General features: G+C 40.9%; 2 protein-coding genes across 2 annotated transcripts in view; one reads left to right on the forward strand and one right to left on the reverse strand.

The window, feature by feature from the left end:
• Positions 1-4,311, reverse strand: part of cln6a (CLN6 transmembrane ER protein a) — a 29,517-nt gene extending 25,206 nt beyond the window's left edge. The window contains exons 1-4 of the mRNA XM_072465082.1: positions 4,167-4,311; positions 1,520-1,640; positions 1,310-1,408; positions 539-727 (exon numbers count right to left, since the gene is read on the reverse strand). Of these exons, the coding sequence (XP_072321183.1) occupies positions 539-727; positions 1,310-1,408; positions 1,520-1,640; positions 4,167-4,216 (459 nt within the window). The 5' untranslated portion in view covers positions 4,217-4,311. The remainder of the gene's footprint in view (positions 1-538; positions 728-1,309; positions 1,409-1,519; positions 1,641-4,166) is intronic.
• A 1,387-nt stretch (positions 4,312-5,698) lies between these two features.
• Positions 5,699-20,034, forward strand: part of LOC140380782 (neuronal acetylcholine receptor subunit alpha-7-like) — a 31,953-nt gene continuing 17,617 nt past the window's right edge. The window contains exons 1-3 of the mRNA XM_072464683.1: positions 5,699-5,753; positions 17,012-17,151; positions 18,122-18,166. Coding sequence (XP_072320784.1) covers positions 5,699-5,753; positions 17,012-17,151; positions 18,122-18,166 — 240 coding nt within the window. The remainder of the gene's footprint in view (positions 5,754-17,011; positions 17,152-18,121; positions 18,167-20,034) is intronic.

The raw sequence follows: 20,034 nt of genomic DNA on the forward strand, positions 1-20,034 counted from the left end.
AACAATTGTGGGATTACCTCTACCTATGTCACATTTGTGCTCATGTCCAACCAAGAAGTACAATTATAAACTTTACCAAAAGGGTCAAACTGGGGACAAACGGGCAAAATGTTTAGTCAAATCTGAAATATAATTGTGTTCAGTACATTTAAGTGAAATGTGTAGTCTAACCTGTCATATAGACTTTAATGTCTTAGTAAGACATTATTTAGAATCTAAATAGAGACTAAACCGAGACAAACACAAGTCACTACTGCCATCTGCTGATCATAGTAGGAAACAGAACTGTTGGAAACTTCCCCAAATCTGTCCATTTTTCAGTTGTGGTATGTATGTATGTGTATGTGTATGTGTATGTGTATGTGTATGTGTATGTGTATGTGTATGTGTATGTGTATGTGTATGTGTATGTATATATATATATATATATATATATATATATATATATATATATATATATATATATATAGATATAGATATAGATATATATATAGATATAGATATAGATATATTCTTGTCAGTGCGTGAGTAGTGGTACCAGAGTGTCCGGCTTCAGGTCCTTGATGATGGGGTTGTCCCGCACAGACAGGTGGAGCTGGTATCCGCTGAGCAGGAGCCTGTGGTTGATGGAGTCTCCCACCAGGTGGATGCTGGCCCCCATAACAAAGGTAATGATGCAGAGGTAGACTGCAGGGCGCGGGAGAGCCTTCGGGCTGCGTTCAATCAGCTGCATCCAGATAAGCACACGTTTACACATCAAGCTGAACGCTGTGGACTGTATGAGCGCGGAGGCATCGCAGCATGGCTTCTGCTCACTCATCTATATGTTAATTATGTAACTCCAAGTTTAGTTCACCGCTTCTTAGGACAAAGCTGCTGCTGCACAGAAAGAATGCATAGATAGTGGATCCTACAAGGACAATGAGGCTGTTTTAGGTTGATTAAATAGCATGTCAACAGCTCACTTCCAGTTTCTCAGGAGATAAAACGCTCTATAATTAGATGCAGACAGCACACAGAGAGCTCATTTTGACCCAAAGAGCTGCTTTTACAATATATCTATACTGGAGCAAAACACATTTTACTTTATTACAATCGCTTTAAAATCACGTATTAAATTACAGTTTTATTGTTCTAAAATAAGTTTAAAAACATGCACTATTACTGTGGGCGGAGTCACCTCTCCATAGATCTGTAAGGTAACATCACATACTTCACCATGGAGATAGATAAGTTTACTTCTGTACTGTGTAACGTTCTAGAAAAGCAATAACGTTACATGTTGCATAGTTACGGAAAGTAAACCTACCTTAAGCATAATGAAAGGAGTCAGGACATTGTAGGCCATGTGAAAATAGTCCCCAGCACTAGGTTTGTTCAGAGGGAACCACTCCAGAGGAAGGATGAGCTAATGCAACACAAAAAAGATCTGTCAGCATCGTTTGTATGTCATATAACTCACCATATTTTATCACCCCTTTTAAAACAGGACAGTGCTGTGATTGTGAGACCCAGTTACCATGACAATAGGCCTTCCAAAGTCCAGGATCCAGTTCTGCAGCGTCAGGCACAGCCACAGGTCCAGGTGGAAGTGCTTTTTCTTTGGTGGTGGTGAGGGATCCTTCAAAGCAGCTGCTGAACTGGAAAGAGTGAAATATAAAACTGTTGTGAGTGTTTAAGGTTGAACTGAGGTTGTTTCAATGATAGCAAAAGATTTTGGTTTGGTTTGGAATTTAGATGGATGAACAGACCTACAGGAAATCTGAAATCCAGGGCTGCAATGAGGAATCAGAACAAGTGTCACTAATCACTGGATGGACAAACACGCTCACAAAGCAAATGAAAAACACAAGACATTTTAGCGTTTTATGGTTAAATTTAATAAAGCATTCAATGGTTGATTTGACTGAATATGTGTCTATTCTGGGAAGAATAAAATAAATCAAATAAATCAAATTAAATAAATCAAATCTTCATGTTCTTCTCTTGTCTATTATGTGGACAAGAGTCTGTCAGTATGTGTGTACATGATGTCATTTCCTGCTGCTCTGTGTGGCCATTGTAGTGCTATAAAGAAGGCCTCTTGTACGATGGGCCTCATGGAAATTCAACTGGCAGATTTTTGGTGTCAAGATCGTCCTAAGCTACAAGGTCAAGCTGTGATGCCACGCCAGCTAAAACGTCCTGAACAATGTGATTTTGTGTCGCGCTGAAGAATGTCGAAACCTGAGATGGAAGACAACAAGTTGATGATGAACCAACAAAGCCCATTTAAATACAGATAAAAGAAAATCAACAACAGTGATTCTTTTTTGCTTGGGCCGATAAATTCAATACTGTGAGTGTGCAGGCCGGAGGGACAGCACTCTGAGGCTGCACTTCTCTATCACATTGATGGGTTCAATACTATGAAGTGTATTATGTTTAAGTTTACATTGGCTTGTATTTTATTAATATATAAAGAACAGCACAAAGTGAAAAATAGGAATGTTACAAAAAAAACTAAAAAATACACAAACATATTCATTCTGTATTTGTAATGTATATGGTTTCTTCTATATAATGTTAAGTTTGTCGACCTTTAGTTAGTTAAAGAATGTAAATGTATTTCGGTTACAGGATACACAGGATATTCAATCGTTTGGAAAGCACAAAGTTCTTGTCTTGGTTATTTTTGATCATATTGTTTTGTTTCGTGTAATAAATGCTCAATAAATAGCGAACCATTAGACAAAACTATTATTTGATTCGATGTTTCAAATAAAGTGATATTTATGTACTTTTGTTAGTAATTTCCTTGTCATTTCACATTTAAACCTTAAAACTCAACTAATACATTTAATTATGTGATTTGACTTGAAATAATATTGTCTGAATATCGTTATAAATATTGAGATAACTTAATACTTTTGTTATAATTCCTGTTTATAGTTCCATTTTGTCCAAGATTTGAACAAAGAGAAGCATTAAGCTCCTGGAAAAGTAAAATATAGTATACTTTATTATTGTTGTTTATATATATCACCCACATCTAAAAATTACAAGGCCAATCTATGTATGGCATTCATTTTGTAATTTTTGAGGAAGTGAAGTGTTCTGCTGCTGTCACACCGTACACTGAACACTGCTTACACTGCTGTACGTGTCATCTGTAGTAATATGTGCAATACTGTAACAATAATAATAATGTCACAGCCAGAACAATTCACTTCATCCACTATTTATTCCTCTGTACATCACCACAGTCACATCTACGTATTGCACACAATAGTAATTACTTTAGTAGTAGTCGATCAGACAGCAAGGGTATTTTCGATAAGTCGACGAAGGTTATTTCTATACATTGAGACATTTATTAAAATACATAATCAACCAAATCACTGTTGAAAAAAAGAGGCTGAACGCTTAGAGATAGAGCATGTCTCTAAATAAAGTGTATTCTCCATGAAAATTAGGATCGTTTATTCTTTAATCTGGAGGTACGAGAAGGAGATGATGTATAGTTTTAATGATGAGACAACAGAGAGTTAGCATGAAGTGGGGGTGAGAGAGGGGGAGGACAGTCAGCAAATTGTTGGCGTTGGAATTGCACTCACAACACTGCGGCTGCACATGGAGCCTGGCATTCTTCAGGGCCTCCAATGAGCAACTGTCTTTGTAATGCAAAGGTTTAGTATGTGTTTTAGAGTCTGTATAGTCCATAGAACCATGACGATTATTGAAATATCACAGATTATTTTTTATAGTCGACTGGTGAGGATTAGTGGATTACCTGCTGCAGCCTTGGTACAATAAAGTTTTAGTCTTGTATTTTTTCTCTACTTGTACATTCATGTGTTAGATTCAAGTCTAAAGTTAATATGCATGTTGAGTTTTGATTGCATGTTTCTTTTCTCTCGCTGTTACTTCCCCATAGAGCGACAAATAAAGGTTATTTTACATTATCTTAACATATTAATGATCTGTTTTGCTGACAGAGAAGAAAATGTAGTACAAAGTATAGTAGACTTTGTATTCATGTTGATAAAAGAGTTATTCGCCATCTTAAATCAGCCCAAAAATACATGAAATATATGTTTGTAGCACACAGCCTGTCACATGATCAGTTCAGAGAGTCTGAGGATGAAAAGCTCAACACTTTAAAGCAGCTTCAGTTTCTTACAAACCTGTTTTGTGCCGAGGCTTGAAAACCTCGACGTTTTCTCGCTGTTTGCATTTTCAGACCGTCTCATAAACTCATTAGATTGTATTTAGTTTAAAATATCCCACGCGGACAGAGCGGAGACGCTGCGTCCCATTCACCCGCGCTCCACTTCCTTGTTTACACATTAGCCCCGCCTACTCCATCTTTCTACCCAATCACATTGCAGAGGTTTGAACCGCAGAATGTTCAAACGATTTTCAAGACAAATATTCACAATTATAACTATAGACCTGTGGAAAATAAAATCAGTGATAAAACGTGAGGTTAGTATCATAGTTTTACACCAGTCAAGTGGCAGTTTGTCAAAAAAAAAGTTCTAAAACCCTGTGATGTCATCAATAACCAAGATTTCATCCAAAACGCGGGGACAATTTACACGCAATTTTCTAACAGTTCGAACAATCATTTAACAAAATAAAGGTGTTATCAGGTATTATTTGTCATTTCATTTATACGGATTGTGGCCCTAGTTTACAATGTGGTTGCTTGGTAACAGTTTTGGAATAACCAGGAGGTGCAATTCTAAACTCCCTCTACATTGTCAAACTGGTGAAAATGTGTAGAATTTTTGTAAAATCTTTAATATAGTGAAATGTGTGAACGTGTTAAACCTGTCAATATGCACTTTAAGAAAAAGGATCATTCTGCCAAAACTATGTGGACAGGAAAGAGTATGTTATAAATTACAAGGATCAAGAGCCCTGATCCATCTGTGGTTCTAGTGTTGAGATGCCACGTGAGGACAATCGATCAATAACCTGATAGTCTGAAAAAAATATACCCCAGTTAATCATTTTAATGTCTTATTATATTTTTTCTTCACATTTCCTTTTCCAGGCTTTTCAGGAGCGATTTACCTCTGCACTTGTAGTTCAGTGTAGCCGCCAGCAGAGGGCGCCCCGTGTATTGAAAACTTGTCCATTTAAAATTCTGTAAAATAGCTTACAATTAATGAAACTTTTATAAACCGCAACATAAAGAGCTGAGCCTGACAACTGCCCTTTACATTAGGTCAATCTGATCTTTTGTTTCATCTCCGTTTCCCACTGTATAAAGTAACTCATCACGGTCCCTCTCCCGCGGGACGCAAGACAGAAACTTTGACTTAACAATTAGGCTTTAACATTCGGTATTCTTTGTCATTATTCCTGTTGCCTGCACATGCTCTTCTTCCACTACCGCCTCGAACTAACTATAAAACACTTCATTCTTTATGGGGCAGTGACACGCGCGCTCCCAGTGGACCCGCAAATCTCATCCTCTCCCCCATCCGTCCTGCCCTGTCCTGCCTCATGAGCCGTCCATTAGAGGCACCCCCCACCCACCCACACACACACACACACACACACACACACACACACACACACACACACACACAAACAAACAGAGACACACACACACACACACACACTGAGCCCTCCCCTGGCCCTTGGAGACGAGACTTGTGCAGGGAGACACACGGAGCCTCACTTCGTGCACGGGACGGATCCTGACATGGCCCCGCTGAACGTGTGGCTTCTGCTGGCCACGTTTCTGTGCGTCTTCAGAGGTGAGATGTGCACGGTTTCTATGTTTTGGTCCTGGACTGGACAGAGGACATTTGCTGCAGAGCCTATTACGTTCCAAATCGCTGGGTGCTGGTTTCTTCTCAGTTTGTGCCTCGGGGTGAGTGGGGGGCCCCAGGAGTCAGGACATTACTGCAGTGCTACTTATTTTTAGTAGTAAAAATACTGCTTATGGTTGATGCTACAAACTTTATTTTCTTTCTTTGTTTTCTTGATCATAGTGGATTTTTATATTTGCCAGACAAACCCGTTTCCCTTTCAGAACATACACGAATAAACAGAGCTGGGGAAAGTATCTAAAATAGTATTCAAGTATCAATAAAGTTACTTTAAAATAAGAATTTGGTGGAAAAACTACACTACACTTAGAGTAACTGTAAATGTTATTAGATGTAACGTCTGGTTTTCAATTTGAAGTGGATATAATTAGGACAAAACAAGAATGAATGCTCAAAAGCTGGAGACAAAAACAACTACTAAATCATACCTAAAGGAGCAGTGCAGGAAACACAGATATTGTCATAAACCGTTTGCAGATTTACTCACACTGGGAAGAAAAACTAAATATTTACTACTGTACTCTTACTTCCAAAAAAATATGACTCAAAAGTATGGTGTCAACTTATGTAACTTGGAAAATTTAACTGAGTAAACATAACTGAGTACTGCTACTTCTGTCAAAAAATATGTTTGAATCTATTCCTCACACAAACAATTACTTTCTCAACGCTTTCAGAATTCCAATGTCAATGTATTTATTAGAGCTACATTATGAAACTGTTCCTTTCTGCTTCTGTCACTCTGTTTATTGCTTAATCTTTCATGACCTGATTTAAACTGGTCCATCTTGCATTTATTCCACCTGTGTTTTTACGCTCAAAATATCTTAAAAACATGCGTTCATACAGTGAGCAGGGTTGCCTTGCCACAGACCTGACCTGTAAGGGCAGCTTGTCTCTGTGGAGATAGACCCATTTAATGCCATACCGCGGAACTTTCCAGGCAAAGCGGTGATCTCCATGAAGACAAGCAGGTGGCAGACATTACACCAGAAAGTGACTTAAATAACGAAAACATAACAAAACATAAATAACGATTGGAAAATAGTGCAGTGACTTAGAAGTTAAAGGAGACATATTCTGCTAAATCACCTTTAAAGAGCTTTTAACTCATTTGTTTTTTCAGAGTTGTATTTGGTTTGATTCTTGCATGTTTGTCCTGCAGCTGAGGCTCTGTTTTCACCCACCCCCAATCACCACCCTCATCCCTGTTCTTAGTTGTGATTAATTTAAAAATCAAGACTCCAGAATCAAGGCCATTTACGTCTCCTGGATCGGCCGCACCGGGGGCCCCACCCTGGAGCCAGGCCTCGGGTGGGCGTTCAACGGCAAGTGTCTTTCCCCCGAAGGAGTGATGTGGGGCCATCAGTGCAGAGTATCCCACCTTCATAGTGTCCTTGGGAGGGGTACTGGACAGTGCACCGACCGGGGACTCCACTGTTCTTCTCGGGGACTTCAATGCCCACCTGGGCAATGACAGTGGCACCTGGAGAGGGGTGATCAAGAAGAACGGCTTCCCCGATCTGAACTCGAGCGGTGTTCAGTTATTGGACTTTTGTGCTAGCTACAGTTTGTTCATAACAAACACCATGTTCAAGCACAAAGGTGACCATCAGTGCACGTAGCACCAGGACACTCTGGGCCGCAGGTCAATCATCGATTTTGTCGCTGTGTCATCTCTCCTTTGGCCAAGTAACAAAGCACCTGTTTGTAACCACTAACATTTCTATTTGCACTTTAAATTACATTTGGCAATTTAATTGCACAGAGCACTTTATGCATCAATTTGCATTTTCAAAAAGACAATTGCACAACATGTATTTGAAATATTGATTGAAGTAATGTCTGTCCTTTTGATCCCATTTTAGATTTGGCGCACAGGGGCACTTTAATTGAAGCCGTCTGTCCTGGGGGAAATTAATTACTAGGTCAATTGGATATGTGCAATATATAGTGCAATATTGGTGTTTAAGGATGTTTCGGTGTTTGTGTGTGTGTTAATGTGGTTTGCAGTGTTTTTAGTGAATTGAGTTGTGCTACATTTAATGGCGATTGGCAGCCAAATGAAAAGGTGCATTTGCCATCACCTGCTGTAGTTGTACGTCTTCATAGTATGTGTTTTACGCTATACCATAAAAAAGAGGGGAAAACAAGAAAAAAGGAGCGAGCGTAATAGAGAGAGAGAAAGAGATCTTCCTTATAAGGGTCTGGACCAAGGCAAAGGATTTGTAGGGGATCATGATGGAGCTTGTAAAGGGATTTAAGGGTCATCGTTAGGTGTTGGTTTTAGGGATATATATATATATATATATATATACACATATACATATACATATATGGTTAAATAGTTATGGGTTTATTTGTATTTTAATGAAGGTTTAGGGAGCTTTATGAGCTAATGATAATTCTAACTCCCCTATCAATCATCATTAGTTTTGCCCAGTTGTGTGAACAGGATCAAAGCCACCTGAAACAACTTTCCTTGTTCTGTTGCTGGAGGAGACACAGCTTCTTTACTTCCATATTTTTCACAATACACGCTGCACTTTAAATTGATTTAAAATTTAGAAATGTGGACCACGTCAATGTCTTCTGTCTCTCTTAACTCCAACCGCTAAAGGCCAGCCTACGTTCCAAGCTGTGTGTCTTGGACACTCAGAGGAAGATAGGGCCAGAACTGTTAACTGATCACCACCTGGTGGTGAGTTGGATCGGCTGGCGGAGGAGGAAACCGGACAGACTTGGCAGGCTCAAGCGCATCATAAGCTGGGAACGTCTTGCGGAGCCCTCTGTCAGCCGCGTCTTCAACTCGCACCTTCGGGAGAGCTTCTCCCATGTCCCTGGGGAGGCTGGGGACATTGAGTCCAAGTGGACCATGTTCTCGACCTCCATTGTTAATGCGGATGCTCAGAGTTGTGGTCGCACGGTCTCTGTGGTCGCACGGTGCCCGGTATAGGACACCAAAATAAGAGATGCCGTTGAGAAGCAGTCCTATCAGGCCTCTTTGGATTGTGGGACTCGTGAGGTAGTTGACATGCATCAGCAGGCCGTGGCTGGGAGTAGTTCGTGGAGGCCAAGGAGGAGGACTATTGGTCCTTAATAGATTCTGGCAAACCATCTGATGCCTCAGGAGGGGGTAGCAGTACTTCAATAACACCATTTATGGTGTGGGTGGAGGGCTTTTGACCTTGACTGGGGATGTCGTTGGATGGTGGAAGGCATATTTTGAGGATCTCCTCAATCCCGCTGTCACGGCTTTCGAAGAGGAAGCAGAGACTGAGGACTCAGAGGCTGACTCGTCCATCACCCAAGCGGAAGTCACTGAGGTTGTTGGCAAACTCCTCAGTGGCAGGGCTCAGGGGGTGGATGAGAGCCGTCCTGAGTACCTTAACTCTCTGGTCCTTCTGTTCAAAAATGGAGACGGGGGGGGGGTCCTTGCCCCAAGTGGAGGAGTTCAAGTATCTTGGGGTCTTGTTCACGAGTGAGGGAAGGATGGAACGTGAGAATGACTGTTGGATCGGTGCAGCGGCTGCAGTGATGCAGTCGCTGCATCGACTGTTGTGTTCAAGAAGGAGCTGAGAAGGAGCTCAATCTACGTTCCTACCCTCACCTATGGTCATGAGCTTTGGGTAATGACCAAAAGGACAAGATCACGAATACAAGCGGTCAAAATTGATTACATCTGCAGGGCGACTGGGCGCTCCCTTAGAGCTAGGGTGAGGAGATCAGTCTCATGGGAGGAGCTTGGAGTAGAGCCGCTGCTGCTCCTCCACGTCGAGAGGAACCAGCTGAGGTGGCTCAAGCATCTGCTCCAGAACCTCCTGGATGCCTCCCTGGGGGAGGTCTTCTGAGTATGTCTCATCGGGAAGAGGCCATGTGTTTTTGCTCAAACAGCACATGGATGTTCTCAAATGTCAGGTCAAAGTTCACGCCTGTGACGCCATGTTTCACCCCTAGATAAGAGTTGTCAGGTTCTTCTGCAGAAATGAGAGCTGTTCCACTGTGTTTCTTATGATACTAAACCATACTAAGATTTCAAACTCGATTTCGATACTAATGCTCGATGCTCGATAATCGATACCGATTTTGATTGCGAGAAGATTAAAATTGCTCCTTTTCAATGCTAATACTTTCTTTTAAACCCACACAATATGATAAAAATATTATAGAAAATATAATATATTAATCAAATATTTATATTATATAATTATCTTATTTATAATAAATATTTGATTAATATGATCTCTATAGCGATTTCTTACTACATTGATATGTTTATACAATATATAGTGATGTCCTACTTTCTTCATGTTACCATTTGATCTGATAATACTATCTTCTAAAACTATTCAAGAAAGATCCAGTTGTGTCCTGTTTATGTTTTACAGTATCAATACTTGCTCAAATGAGTATCTTGTTTCGATAACTATCCATCCATCCATCCATTTTCTACCGCTTGTTCCCTTTCGGGGTCGCGGGATTCGATAACTAGTTTTAGTATTTATTTGTATCAGATTTTTGACACTTTTGACTTCTATGCGCTACAATAGATGTTTACTTCTCATACTATCAGTATGAGACTTTGTGGTATCTGGACATTCACCATCAACTCTATAAAGCCTCTGCCAACTCTAGCCTCAGCGGTCAGAGGTCAGAACCCCATGGAGACTGGATGTTTTGTCACCTCACACATTTCACAGTTACTGTTTACCCCAACCATGAATACAGTTTGTGCTGGTTTAGGTCTTTTGTTGTTGTTAATTTATGTGGTACACATAAAACTGTTTGAATACTTTCCGAACAACCAACCAAAGCTCATGTCACTGTTCATTTTATTCCTCACAAAAGACCTCACTGAATTAGTTAAATGTTGAGCCAATGCACTAAAAGTTTTTTTGTGCAGACATCTGTTCACTTCTGTCCAAGCTGCATCTGTTTACCCACCTGTGCTCGCACCAACTCAACAGATGCTTTTTCTTTTATGTGTTAGACCTAGTGACAGTGGAGAAGAGTCAAACATTCTCCATTTAGACCAAAACTTTGGAGCAGAACACTTGTTTTCAATCTAACGTGTTGTGTTTGCATGGAACGATAACGAATCCCAATACCAGCAGTGAGTAGTCATCAGAGATTTTTTTAAAGAAGATTTGGAATTTAAAACGGTTTTAAACAGTTTTACTCATATACCATGTTTGAAATAGGGCTGAGCGCCTTTGTAATGGTTCTGACAAGCAGTGTGATGAAACTATTCATGTTTCATTAGTGCGGTTATGTAACAGGAATGTCATTCTATCATTTGTCTGGAGGCGGGACTTTGACTCGCTTAGAAAACCTGTTCGAGGCAAGACAAGTTTATTTGTAAAGCACAATTCATACACAAGGCAATTCAAAGTGCTACAACAGGAAAAAAATGCATTAAAATCACACAGACATGACAGAAGAAATCACAAAACAGTTTCAAACCTAAAAGAGAAGAGTGCAAAGAAAATATGCACAGCTAAACAAAACATTTTATATATAGCTTAGATTTGAACATTGTCAGAGTAGAACATGTCTCACATCTTCAGGAAGACTTCCAGATTTTAGCTGCATAAAACTAAAACGCAGATTCTCCATGTTTAGTTCTGACTCTGGCACCAGCAGGAGGCCGGTCCATGTTTAGTCCTGACTCTGGCACCAGCAGGAGGCCGGTCCATGTTTAGTTCTGACTCTGGCACCAGCAGGAGGCCGGTCCATGTTTAGTCCTGACTCTGGCACCAGCAGGAGGCCGGTCCATGTTTAGTCCTGACTCTGGCACCAGCAGGAGGCCGGTCCATGTTTAGTCCTGACTCTGGCACCAGCAGGAGGCCGGTCCATGTTTAGTCCTGACTCTGGCACCAGCAGGAGGCCAGTCCATGTTTAGTCCCGACTCTGGCACCAGCAGGAGGCCAGTCCATGTTTAGTCCCGACTCTGGCACCAGCAGGAGGCCGGTCCATGTTTAATCCCGACTCTGGCACCAGCAGGAGGCCGGTCCATGTTTAGTCCCGACTCTGGCACCAGCAGGAGGCCGGTCTATGTTTAGTCCTGACTCTGGCATCAGCAGGAGGCCAGTCCATGTTTAGTCCTGACTCTGGCACCAGCAGGAGGCCGGTCCATGTTTAGTCCTGACTCTGGCACCAGCAGGAGGCCGGTCCATGTTTAGTCCTGACTCTGGCACCAGCAGGAGGCTGGTCCATGTTTAGTCCTGACTCTGGCACCAGCAGGAGGCCGGTCCCTGAGGTCCTCAGAGTCTGAGAAGGTTCATATGGCACTAACATGTCCGAGATGTACTTTAGTGCTAGGCCATGGAGAGACTTGTACACAAGCAGAGCTGCTTTAAAGTCTCTTCTCTGAGCCACAGGGGGCAGTGCAGAGACCTGAGAACAGGACTAATGTGATGGTACTTCCTGGTTCTAGTCAGGACCCGAGCAGCAGCGTTCTGGATGAACTGCAGCTGTTTTACAGCTCGTTTGGAGAGGCCAGTGAGCGGCCGTTACAGTAGTCTAATCTACTGGAGACAAACGCATGGATAAGTCTCTCCAAATCTGGTTTAGACACTATATTTTTGATTTTAGAAATGTTTTTTAGATGGTGACTGTTAAAGTTCAAGTCCATTATTACCCCCAGATTTCTAACTTGATTTGTAGGTTTTAGAGCGAGACTCTGGAGGTGACCGCTAACACTTTCTCTTTGTTTCTGTGGCAAAAGACGATGATTTCAGTCTTGTCCAAGTTCAGCTGGAGAAAGTTGTTTTGCATCCACAAACTGATCTGTTGGATGCAGTGACAGAGTGAATCCACTGGTCCATATTCACCTGCCAACAATGAAACATAGATCTGACTCGTCTGCATCATTGTAACATTTTCGCTGCGTATCATCTGACCTAACAGCAGCATGTAGAGGTTGAACAGAGTTTCAACAAAGTACTTCCTGTCTTCCAGATAGGACTTTAACCAGTTTAGGGCAGTGCCAGTGATGCCCACCCAGTCCTCTAGTCTCTGTAAGAGGATCCCATGATCGACAGTGTCAAAAGCAGCACTCAGATCTAACAGAATTAAGACTGAGGCTTTGCCCGTGTCAGTGTTCAGGCGGATGTCATTTGTCACCTTGACAAGAGCAGTCTCAGTGCTGTGATGAGGTCTAAAACCTGACTGAAAAACATCAAATGAGTTGTTTATTAAGAGGAAATCTGTGAGCTGTTGTAAACAACCTTTTCAAGGACTTTGCCCCAAAATGGCAGATTAGAGATGGGCCAGTCATGACTCAGTACTCCGGCATCAAGACTGCTCTTCTTTAGGAGAGGCTTTATAACCGCAGTTTTCAAAGACATTGGGAATGTTCCAGATTGAAGCAACATGTTAGTGAGTGAGTGGTGCAAGTAAACTGTTCAGCACAGACTTTAGAAATCTGGTGGGTAACACATAACCATGTGCACCTGTAAACATGCAACTAAGTGTCTTGGTGGTTTTAGGGTAATTTTTTGCATTGTGGGATTTATAGCATTTTTAATGCCCTGAACTTTGTCAATAAAGAATAATGTCGGTGTGTTCCCTCATTCGTCCAGGCGTGTTATTATCATTATTATTATTCATCCAGAATAATGCAAACTCATTACACTTGGAGGTGGAAATGAGTTCTAACAGCAGCTGAGCTGGAGGGTTTGTTCATCTGTTACTGTGGCAAACAGGACACACGAGTTATTACTGCAACTTCCAATAATTTCAGAAAAATATCTTTCCCTAGTTCTACATAAAATGAGGTTGTACATGTACAACTTCCCTGTAAATCTCTTTTTGAACCTGGAGCTTTGACTTGCAGCATTTCCATTGGGCCCGGGGGCACTCCCTTTTCTTTGCCCTGACCCAATCATCATGTCTCCATGGCAACTTATGCTTTCTTTTTAAAAAAAAAACAATTTTAGCCTTCATAGGGGCAATGAACATCCACAACACTAGATGTAACAGAGTTCAACAAGTAATTTACACTAGAATATGAATGTATACATATTTAAAGTTTACCATTTCCATAAACAGTGTTCCTGTGGTTTATGTGTTCTCAAGTGGCATCTCCTCAGCTTGTTTCAGTTCAATTTAGTTGACAGTGAAATAGAGAAGCAGATTAAACAATGTTCACAGGAAATACATCCTCAAGAGCCTTTCGCTCTTCTAAACAAGTGAGTGTGATTATGAAAGGTGCAATATAAATCCAATCATTAATTCATTCCTTTATCAAAAGAATAATCGATTATCAAAATGATCGATATTTGTAGCCCTTTGTTGTGAGGTCTGAGTTTTGAAACTCACAAGAATCCATCTTATCGGCCCCGCTGATCCATTTGAGTCCACAACTTTAAGTGTGGAGCAGAAAGTGTTGTTAAAGATAAAACCGTTTGGTCATTCTTTTAGCCAAAAACAGCTGTAGGCCAAATGGAAGCATGTTAGTTGGCTGCTCTGATACTAATACTCCGCTGATCGATAAAGACGGGAGACATTCCATCTTGATAATGTGTATCTATTCATATATTATTGTATATTATTGACACATGTCAGTCAGGAGTAAGCCAGGTTATGTGTTATTTTCAATAGTCACTTTTTAAATGAGCCGAGCTTTTTTTTTATTATATAACATTGGGGGGATCCTCGGCTAACCCTCTTTCTCAACATGTTGCACAACTCTCCCATTGGACATGTTCTGAGAGGGAGGGGGACCAAATATCTTGTGGGGCCCCTAAAAGTCTCAAAAATTTGAACTCATCTGGAAAAGTGATCTGAGCTGTCTTTGCCGTGGGACGAAGCCTTCAGTGACTCCTTGTTGTGCTTCTGACTTTCTAAGCTATACTTTTGGACATCCTTGGTCTTGTTTTTTTTACATATTTAACTTACAACAATTAAATAAATGTATGTATATATATGTCGGAAAAGTTCTGATAATGTTTATTTTACAGAATTTCATCTACTGACGCACTGAAGAATGAGACAGTTAATCAAGCTACAAAGAGCTGCAACAATTATTTTAGTTTTCATTTGTCAAAAATTAGACAATTCAATGAGACTTAAAAATATTGCTTATTTAACCAATGAGATTTTGATTTAATATTGCTGCTGTCTTTACAATAAGGTATTTAAGTATGTTTTAGATCATGGTTACAAAAATATTAAAAAACAAATAAATAAATACAAATAAATAGACTCTTGGTATGTATATTACCAAATCAAACAAAATGAAAGATATACCTAATATCTATGTCAATGGAATAAAGATAAATAGTCTCACTGAGGCAAAAAAAGGAACAGTTTTGACATTTTCACCTATTCCAATGCCATGAGGATCCCACACATGACGCACTGTTTATCCTGTTGGTCTCAGGCCAACGAGACCCTCAGATCTCTATAACCCAGCATCAAAGGAAATTGAAAGTTATCATCGTTGTAACAAGATGCTTAGGTTTGACATTTTAGTTTTATTTTCAAATCTAAGAACTCTATTCAGAATCCTTAATAATGCTGCTTCACCTCCCTTGATGAAATGATCTCCAACTTTGCTCTGAACAAACTCCTGGATCGACTCCACAGCAGCAGAAACTGCACCATCCAAAGATCCTCTGCCTTTTCTTTTACTCTGAAGTGGAATCAACTTTCAAACGTCTGAAATGTTCTGTAGATATTCATAACTTCACTCGAAACCTGAAAAAGCAAATCCTAATAATATAATTACGGTGCCAACATCAGCCAAGGTAGATTTTAGTTTAGTTTATTATCTGTTTGAACTAATTGTGTCATTTTAGAAATGTATTTTACTGAGCTAATGTAAAAAATTAAATGCAACGTGTTGTAATAAAATGTGTACTTTTTATTACTGTTGTTATGTGTTCACCTGCACAGGGACTGCAGATTGAAAGTAGCAGCAGCTGAATCTGGGGCAGATCAACTTTTCCCTTGAAGATGAATGATTTTGTCCAGGTCCTTTACAAATAAAGACTAAATTAAAGACAAACAGCGTAAAACAGTCAGTGTTGATTTACTCACAACCAGAGCTCAGTTTAAATCATTTGTTGACTTTGCCACAAACAAATGAGAACAGGCTGATATACCATTTTATATCTGTCAGTCCAACAAACATTTACCTAATATAATGTAACAGCAGAAACAGTGCCAGAGCGTTATGTGCCTCGGCTATAAGAGGATTAGAATAATGATGATGCAGAGATCTGTCAGTGCAGCGTGGAGATGTGGCCAAAAACCCTCTGTAACTCAACAATGCTAAAAAAGAGGGGCGGTTCCTCTGGTGAAGATTTTCATTGGAGCTGAGGTGACAGGGCACCGTGGCAAAGAGGGGACCGTGGCAAAGAGGGGACCGTGGCAAAGAGGGGACCGTGGCAAAGAGGGGACCGTGGCAAAGAGGGGACCGTGGCAAAGAGGGGCAAGGAGGGGACCGTGGCAAAGAGGGGACTGTGGCAAGGAGGGCACCGTGGCAAGGAGGGGACCGTGGCAAGGAGGGGACCGTGGCAAGGAGGGGACCGTGGCAAAGAGGGGACCGTGGCAAAGAGGGGACCGTGGCAAAAAGGGGACTGTGGCAAAGAGGGGACTGTGGCAAGGAGGGCATGAAAAACTGCAAAATCACTGTTTACTGTCAAAAGTGTAACTGCATAAAAAGTGCCTAGGGCTGCATGACAGAAAAGTTCTCTCTATCTGTCCTCCTCTGTCTCTCCTCCTCCTCTGTCTCTCCTCCTCCTCTGTCACTCCTCCTTCTCTGTCTCTCCTCCTCTGTCTCTCCTCCTCCTCTGTCTCTCCTCCTCCTCTGTCTCTCCTCCTCCTCTGTCTCTCCTCCTCTGTCTCTCCTCCTCTGTCTCTCTTAAAGTTTATGAGAACCTTTTGTAATTTTTTTTTATCGATCCAGTAATTGCTTCAAAAACAGTGTAGGCTTTATAAAGCTATTTATTTCTTAAATTTTCAATAGTTTTATGTTTTACGTTATGTTCGGCCCGCGGCCCAAATGAATTTGACACCCCAGCTGTAAATATAAATCTCTTTTCTTTACTTCTGATGTTTTTGCTCATCATTTCTGTGGATGCTTTGATAACAAACATCTTTTAGGGAGAGTCTGATTAGACTTTAGAATCTCACACGACTCCTCTGGGGCCTCATCTGTTCTTTGTGTTGTGTAGATTCGGTGCAGGGCCCGGGCCAGCGGCGCCTGTACACTGCACTGTTGAGAGACAACATGATTCTGGAGCGGCCGGTGCAGAACGACTCTCAGACCCTCATCGTGGAGTTCGGCCTCAGCCTCATGCAGATCATGGACGTGGTCAGTCTCACCAGCCACACCGTCACGTTAACTCAGGTGTAATCCAAAAGTGTCTCCAATTGAACTGTACCAGTCCATTTAAGTCAGGCATGTCCAAACTACGGCCCGGGGGCCAAATGCGGCCCTCAGACCAATTTTTGTTGGCCCTCAGGCTTCCTGCTAACTTGCTCCAAACAACAAAAAGTTGTACTTTTGACTTTAAAATTGGAAAAATTCAAGCATTTTTATGTTATACCAACCGAATATTAGTGTCCCAAGTCTTATTAAAGGTGTAGAGGCATCGAAACTATGTCAAATGCAAAATTTCTAATGATTCACTTTGGCATTCGACAAATTTGACATTGTCGGGTTGTTTGTGGCCCTCTGCTCCGTATAAGTTTCAGAATGCGGCCCTCTGTGAAAAAAGCTTGGACACCCCTGATTTAAGTGATCCAAAGTGGACCATGTGAGGTCCAGCTTCCAACGTGGTCTGTCTCACTTTGCCTCCTGGTGATTGGACAAGAGAGATACGACTCAGACTAAAGCAGATACAAAGAGAAAAAATAATAATTCCTCAGTAAATGTGGCCTTGATCTTGTGATAAACCGCAGTATTTCCACTGATTGTAACTTCTACTCTATGTTCAGCCCAGATGATTAGCAAAACGAAGCCTGCACAAGTTAGCATCACATGCTATTATCTTTAACATCAGCCAATCCCAATGCGTTACGTAAAGACTTTGCAGAGAAGTGAAATAAGTAGAAGAAAAGGGTGAGGATAAACCAGAAGGAGTTTCCTGTTTATTCTAGCTTTAGCCACATGTCAAACTTGGAATTTTTAAACATGTCTTTGTGAATCGCTGAGCTCTGGATTACAAAATATAATTAATTCATTGGATTTAGATTTGATTTAAGAACATACAGGACACACATACACACACACAGGGCCAGTGGAAATATGGCTTGTATTTAAGTTTGCATTTCCTCCACAGGACGAGAAGAACCAGGTCTTAACAACCAACATTTGGCTCCACATGGTAAGACCTATTTTTATTTCACAACCGAGTTAGTTATTTCACTGTGATGAGGCTGACTGTAATGTTGAAGCCCCAATGAAGCATTGGGGCTTCAAGCAAGGATTACCACACTTGAAAAAGATCTAGTAAAAACAATGAAATCATAAATACAGCTCTGTATTGAGGCAACAACAACAACAACAACAACCCTGATTTATGTCCCGTTAAAGACTTTGACTTTTAACCATCTTTTCCCCTTGTGAAGTTGTATAGTGAGTGATTCTTGCATGTTTGAGTCATCTTTATTATCCTGTATCGATCTGAATATTCAAGGCTGTGAATCCATTAAAAATCCAATTCGCTGTTATGATCCATAACAGAAATATATAAATACAAATTACTTCAAAGATTGTTGACCAAAAAAATATGTTGCCCCTGTATCTGTACTTTTACGGAAGTGTAGGACCACAGCAGAAATGCAGAAATGTGAGCTGAAGTTTGGGGAGTGTGGACCCTTTACTCTGCCTTGCTGTTTACTCCTACTTTACATTCGTTTTTAAGGTGCGGCTACAATATTACAATATATTTTAGAACCAGGAGCTTACGTGAGATGAACTGTTTAACCATGTGAGAGTTTTGATCTTTCCAAACACTGTACTTGCTGCATGAGTGAGCTCTGGTCTCCTGCAGTCTCTCCTGCACGCGTGCTCGGTGCGCGCGCTCGGTGGTGTGCTCGGTGCGTGCTCGGTGCGTGCTCGGTGCGCTCGGTGCGTGCTCGGTGCGCTCGGTGCGTGCTCGGTGCGTGCACGGTGCTCCTGTGCAGCAGTCACAGATGGATGTTTTATGGCTGGTTTCTGTAGTTCCTCCTCGTGCTCCGTCAGCAGCTGCTCAGACTGTAACTGTCACTGCTGCTGGCTCAGGACGCTTCAGGCTCTTTCATCCGTCTCGTCTTCGTCTTTATTCTGTCAAATTCACTCACAAACTTAAGGCCAACGTTTCCTGTCAAACTTGACTTATAGAAATGTAATGAGAAAATGTATGACAGGTTTTTCAACATGAAATCATAATGAGGCCAAATAATATGTCTGTTTGCCGTAACCCGACCGACCCGTGTGGTGTGCTCGGTGTGTGCTCATTTTTAATGTGTTAAAAGAAAAACTAAAAGAAAATACAACAACGCTAAATGTCTCTTAGTTGTGTAAATGTTTTTAGGATTTGTGTGCTGCTAAATCTTTCACTTGGCCCAGGTCAAAGAGATCGCGATCTCAGTGAGATTTTCCCTGGTTAAACTAATTAAGATAATGTAGAATGTACAAACGATGTGTTGCTTGTATTATGTGTGATAACTTTTAGTTTAATCTGGTTCAACCTAAAAACTAAAGCTGTTGCGCGGTGACAGACGCCGTCACTGCCCTGTCCAGTAAAGCCTGAGGGGCGTGCCAGCCGTCCAGTGAAAAGTTTAATTACATTTTGTAAAGTAAATACAAAATGCATTAATTATATAAATTAATACCGTATTTTCCAGACTATAAGTTGCACCTTGTTTTTATAGTTTTGGCTGGGTTGTGACTTATACTTATATTTATTCTTATATACTTATACTTATACTCTGGAGCGACTTATATATATGTGATATATATTTGTTATTTTCACACTTGCAACCGTATTTCATACTCCAGTGCGACTTATAGTAAGGAAAATACAGTATAAAATGTAATAATGAAATGCTTCACAAAAGGAATGCTAATATTTTCCTGTCTCCGTAATAATTCCTATTTTCTCATATTTCATTGCACACTGCACCATGTTCTATCATCAGTCCTGCATGTGTTTCATTCATAACTGTTCCCACTGACGTCCATGACACAAATGTGTTTAAGCAGGAAATA

This window comes from Eucyclogobius newberryi, unplaced genomic scaffold (genome assembly GCF_026437365.1).
Source record: "Eucyclogobius newberryi isolate DKJ021-1_F unplaced genomic scaffold, fEucNew1.0.hap1 SCAF_5, whole genome shotgun sequence".
Taxonomy (NCBI): domain Eukaryota; kingdom Metazoa; phylum Chordata; class Actinopteri; order Gobiiformes; family Gobiidae; genus Eucyclogobius; species Eucyclogobius newberryi.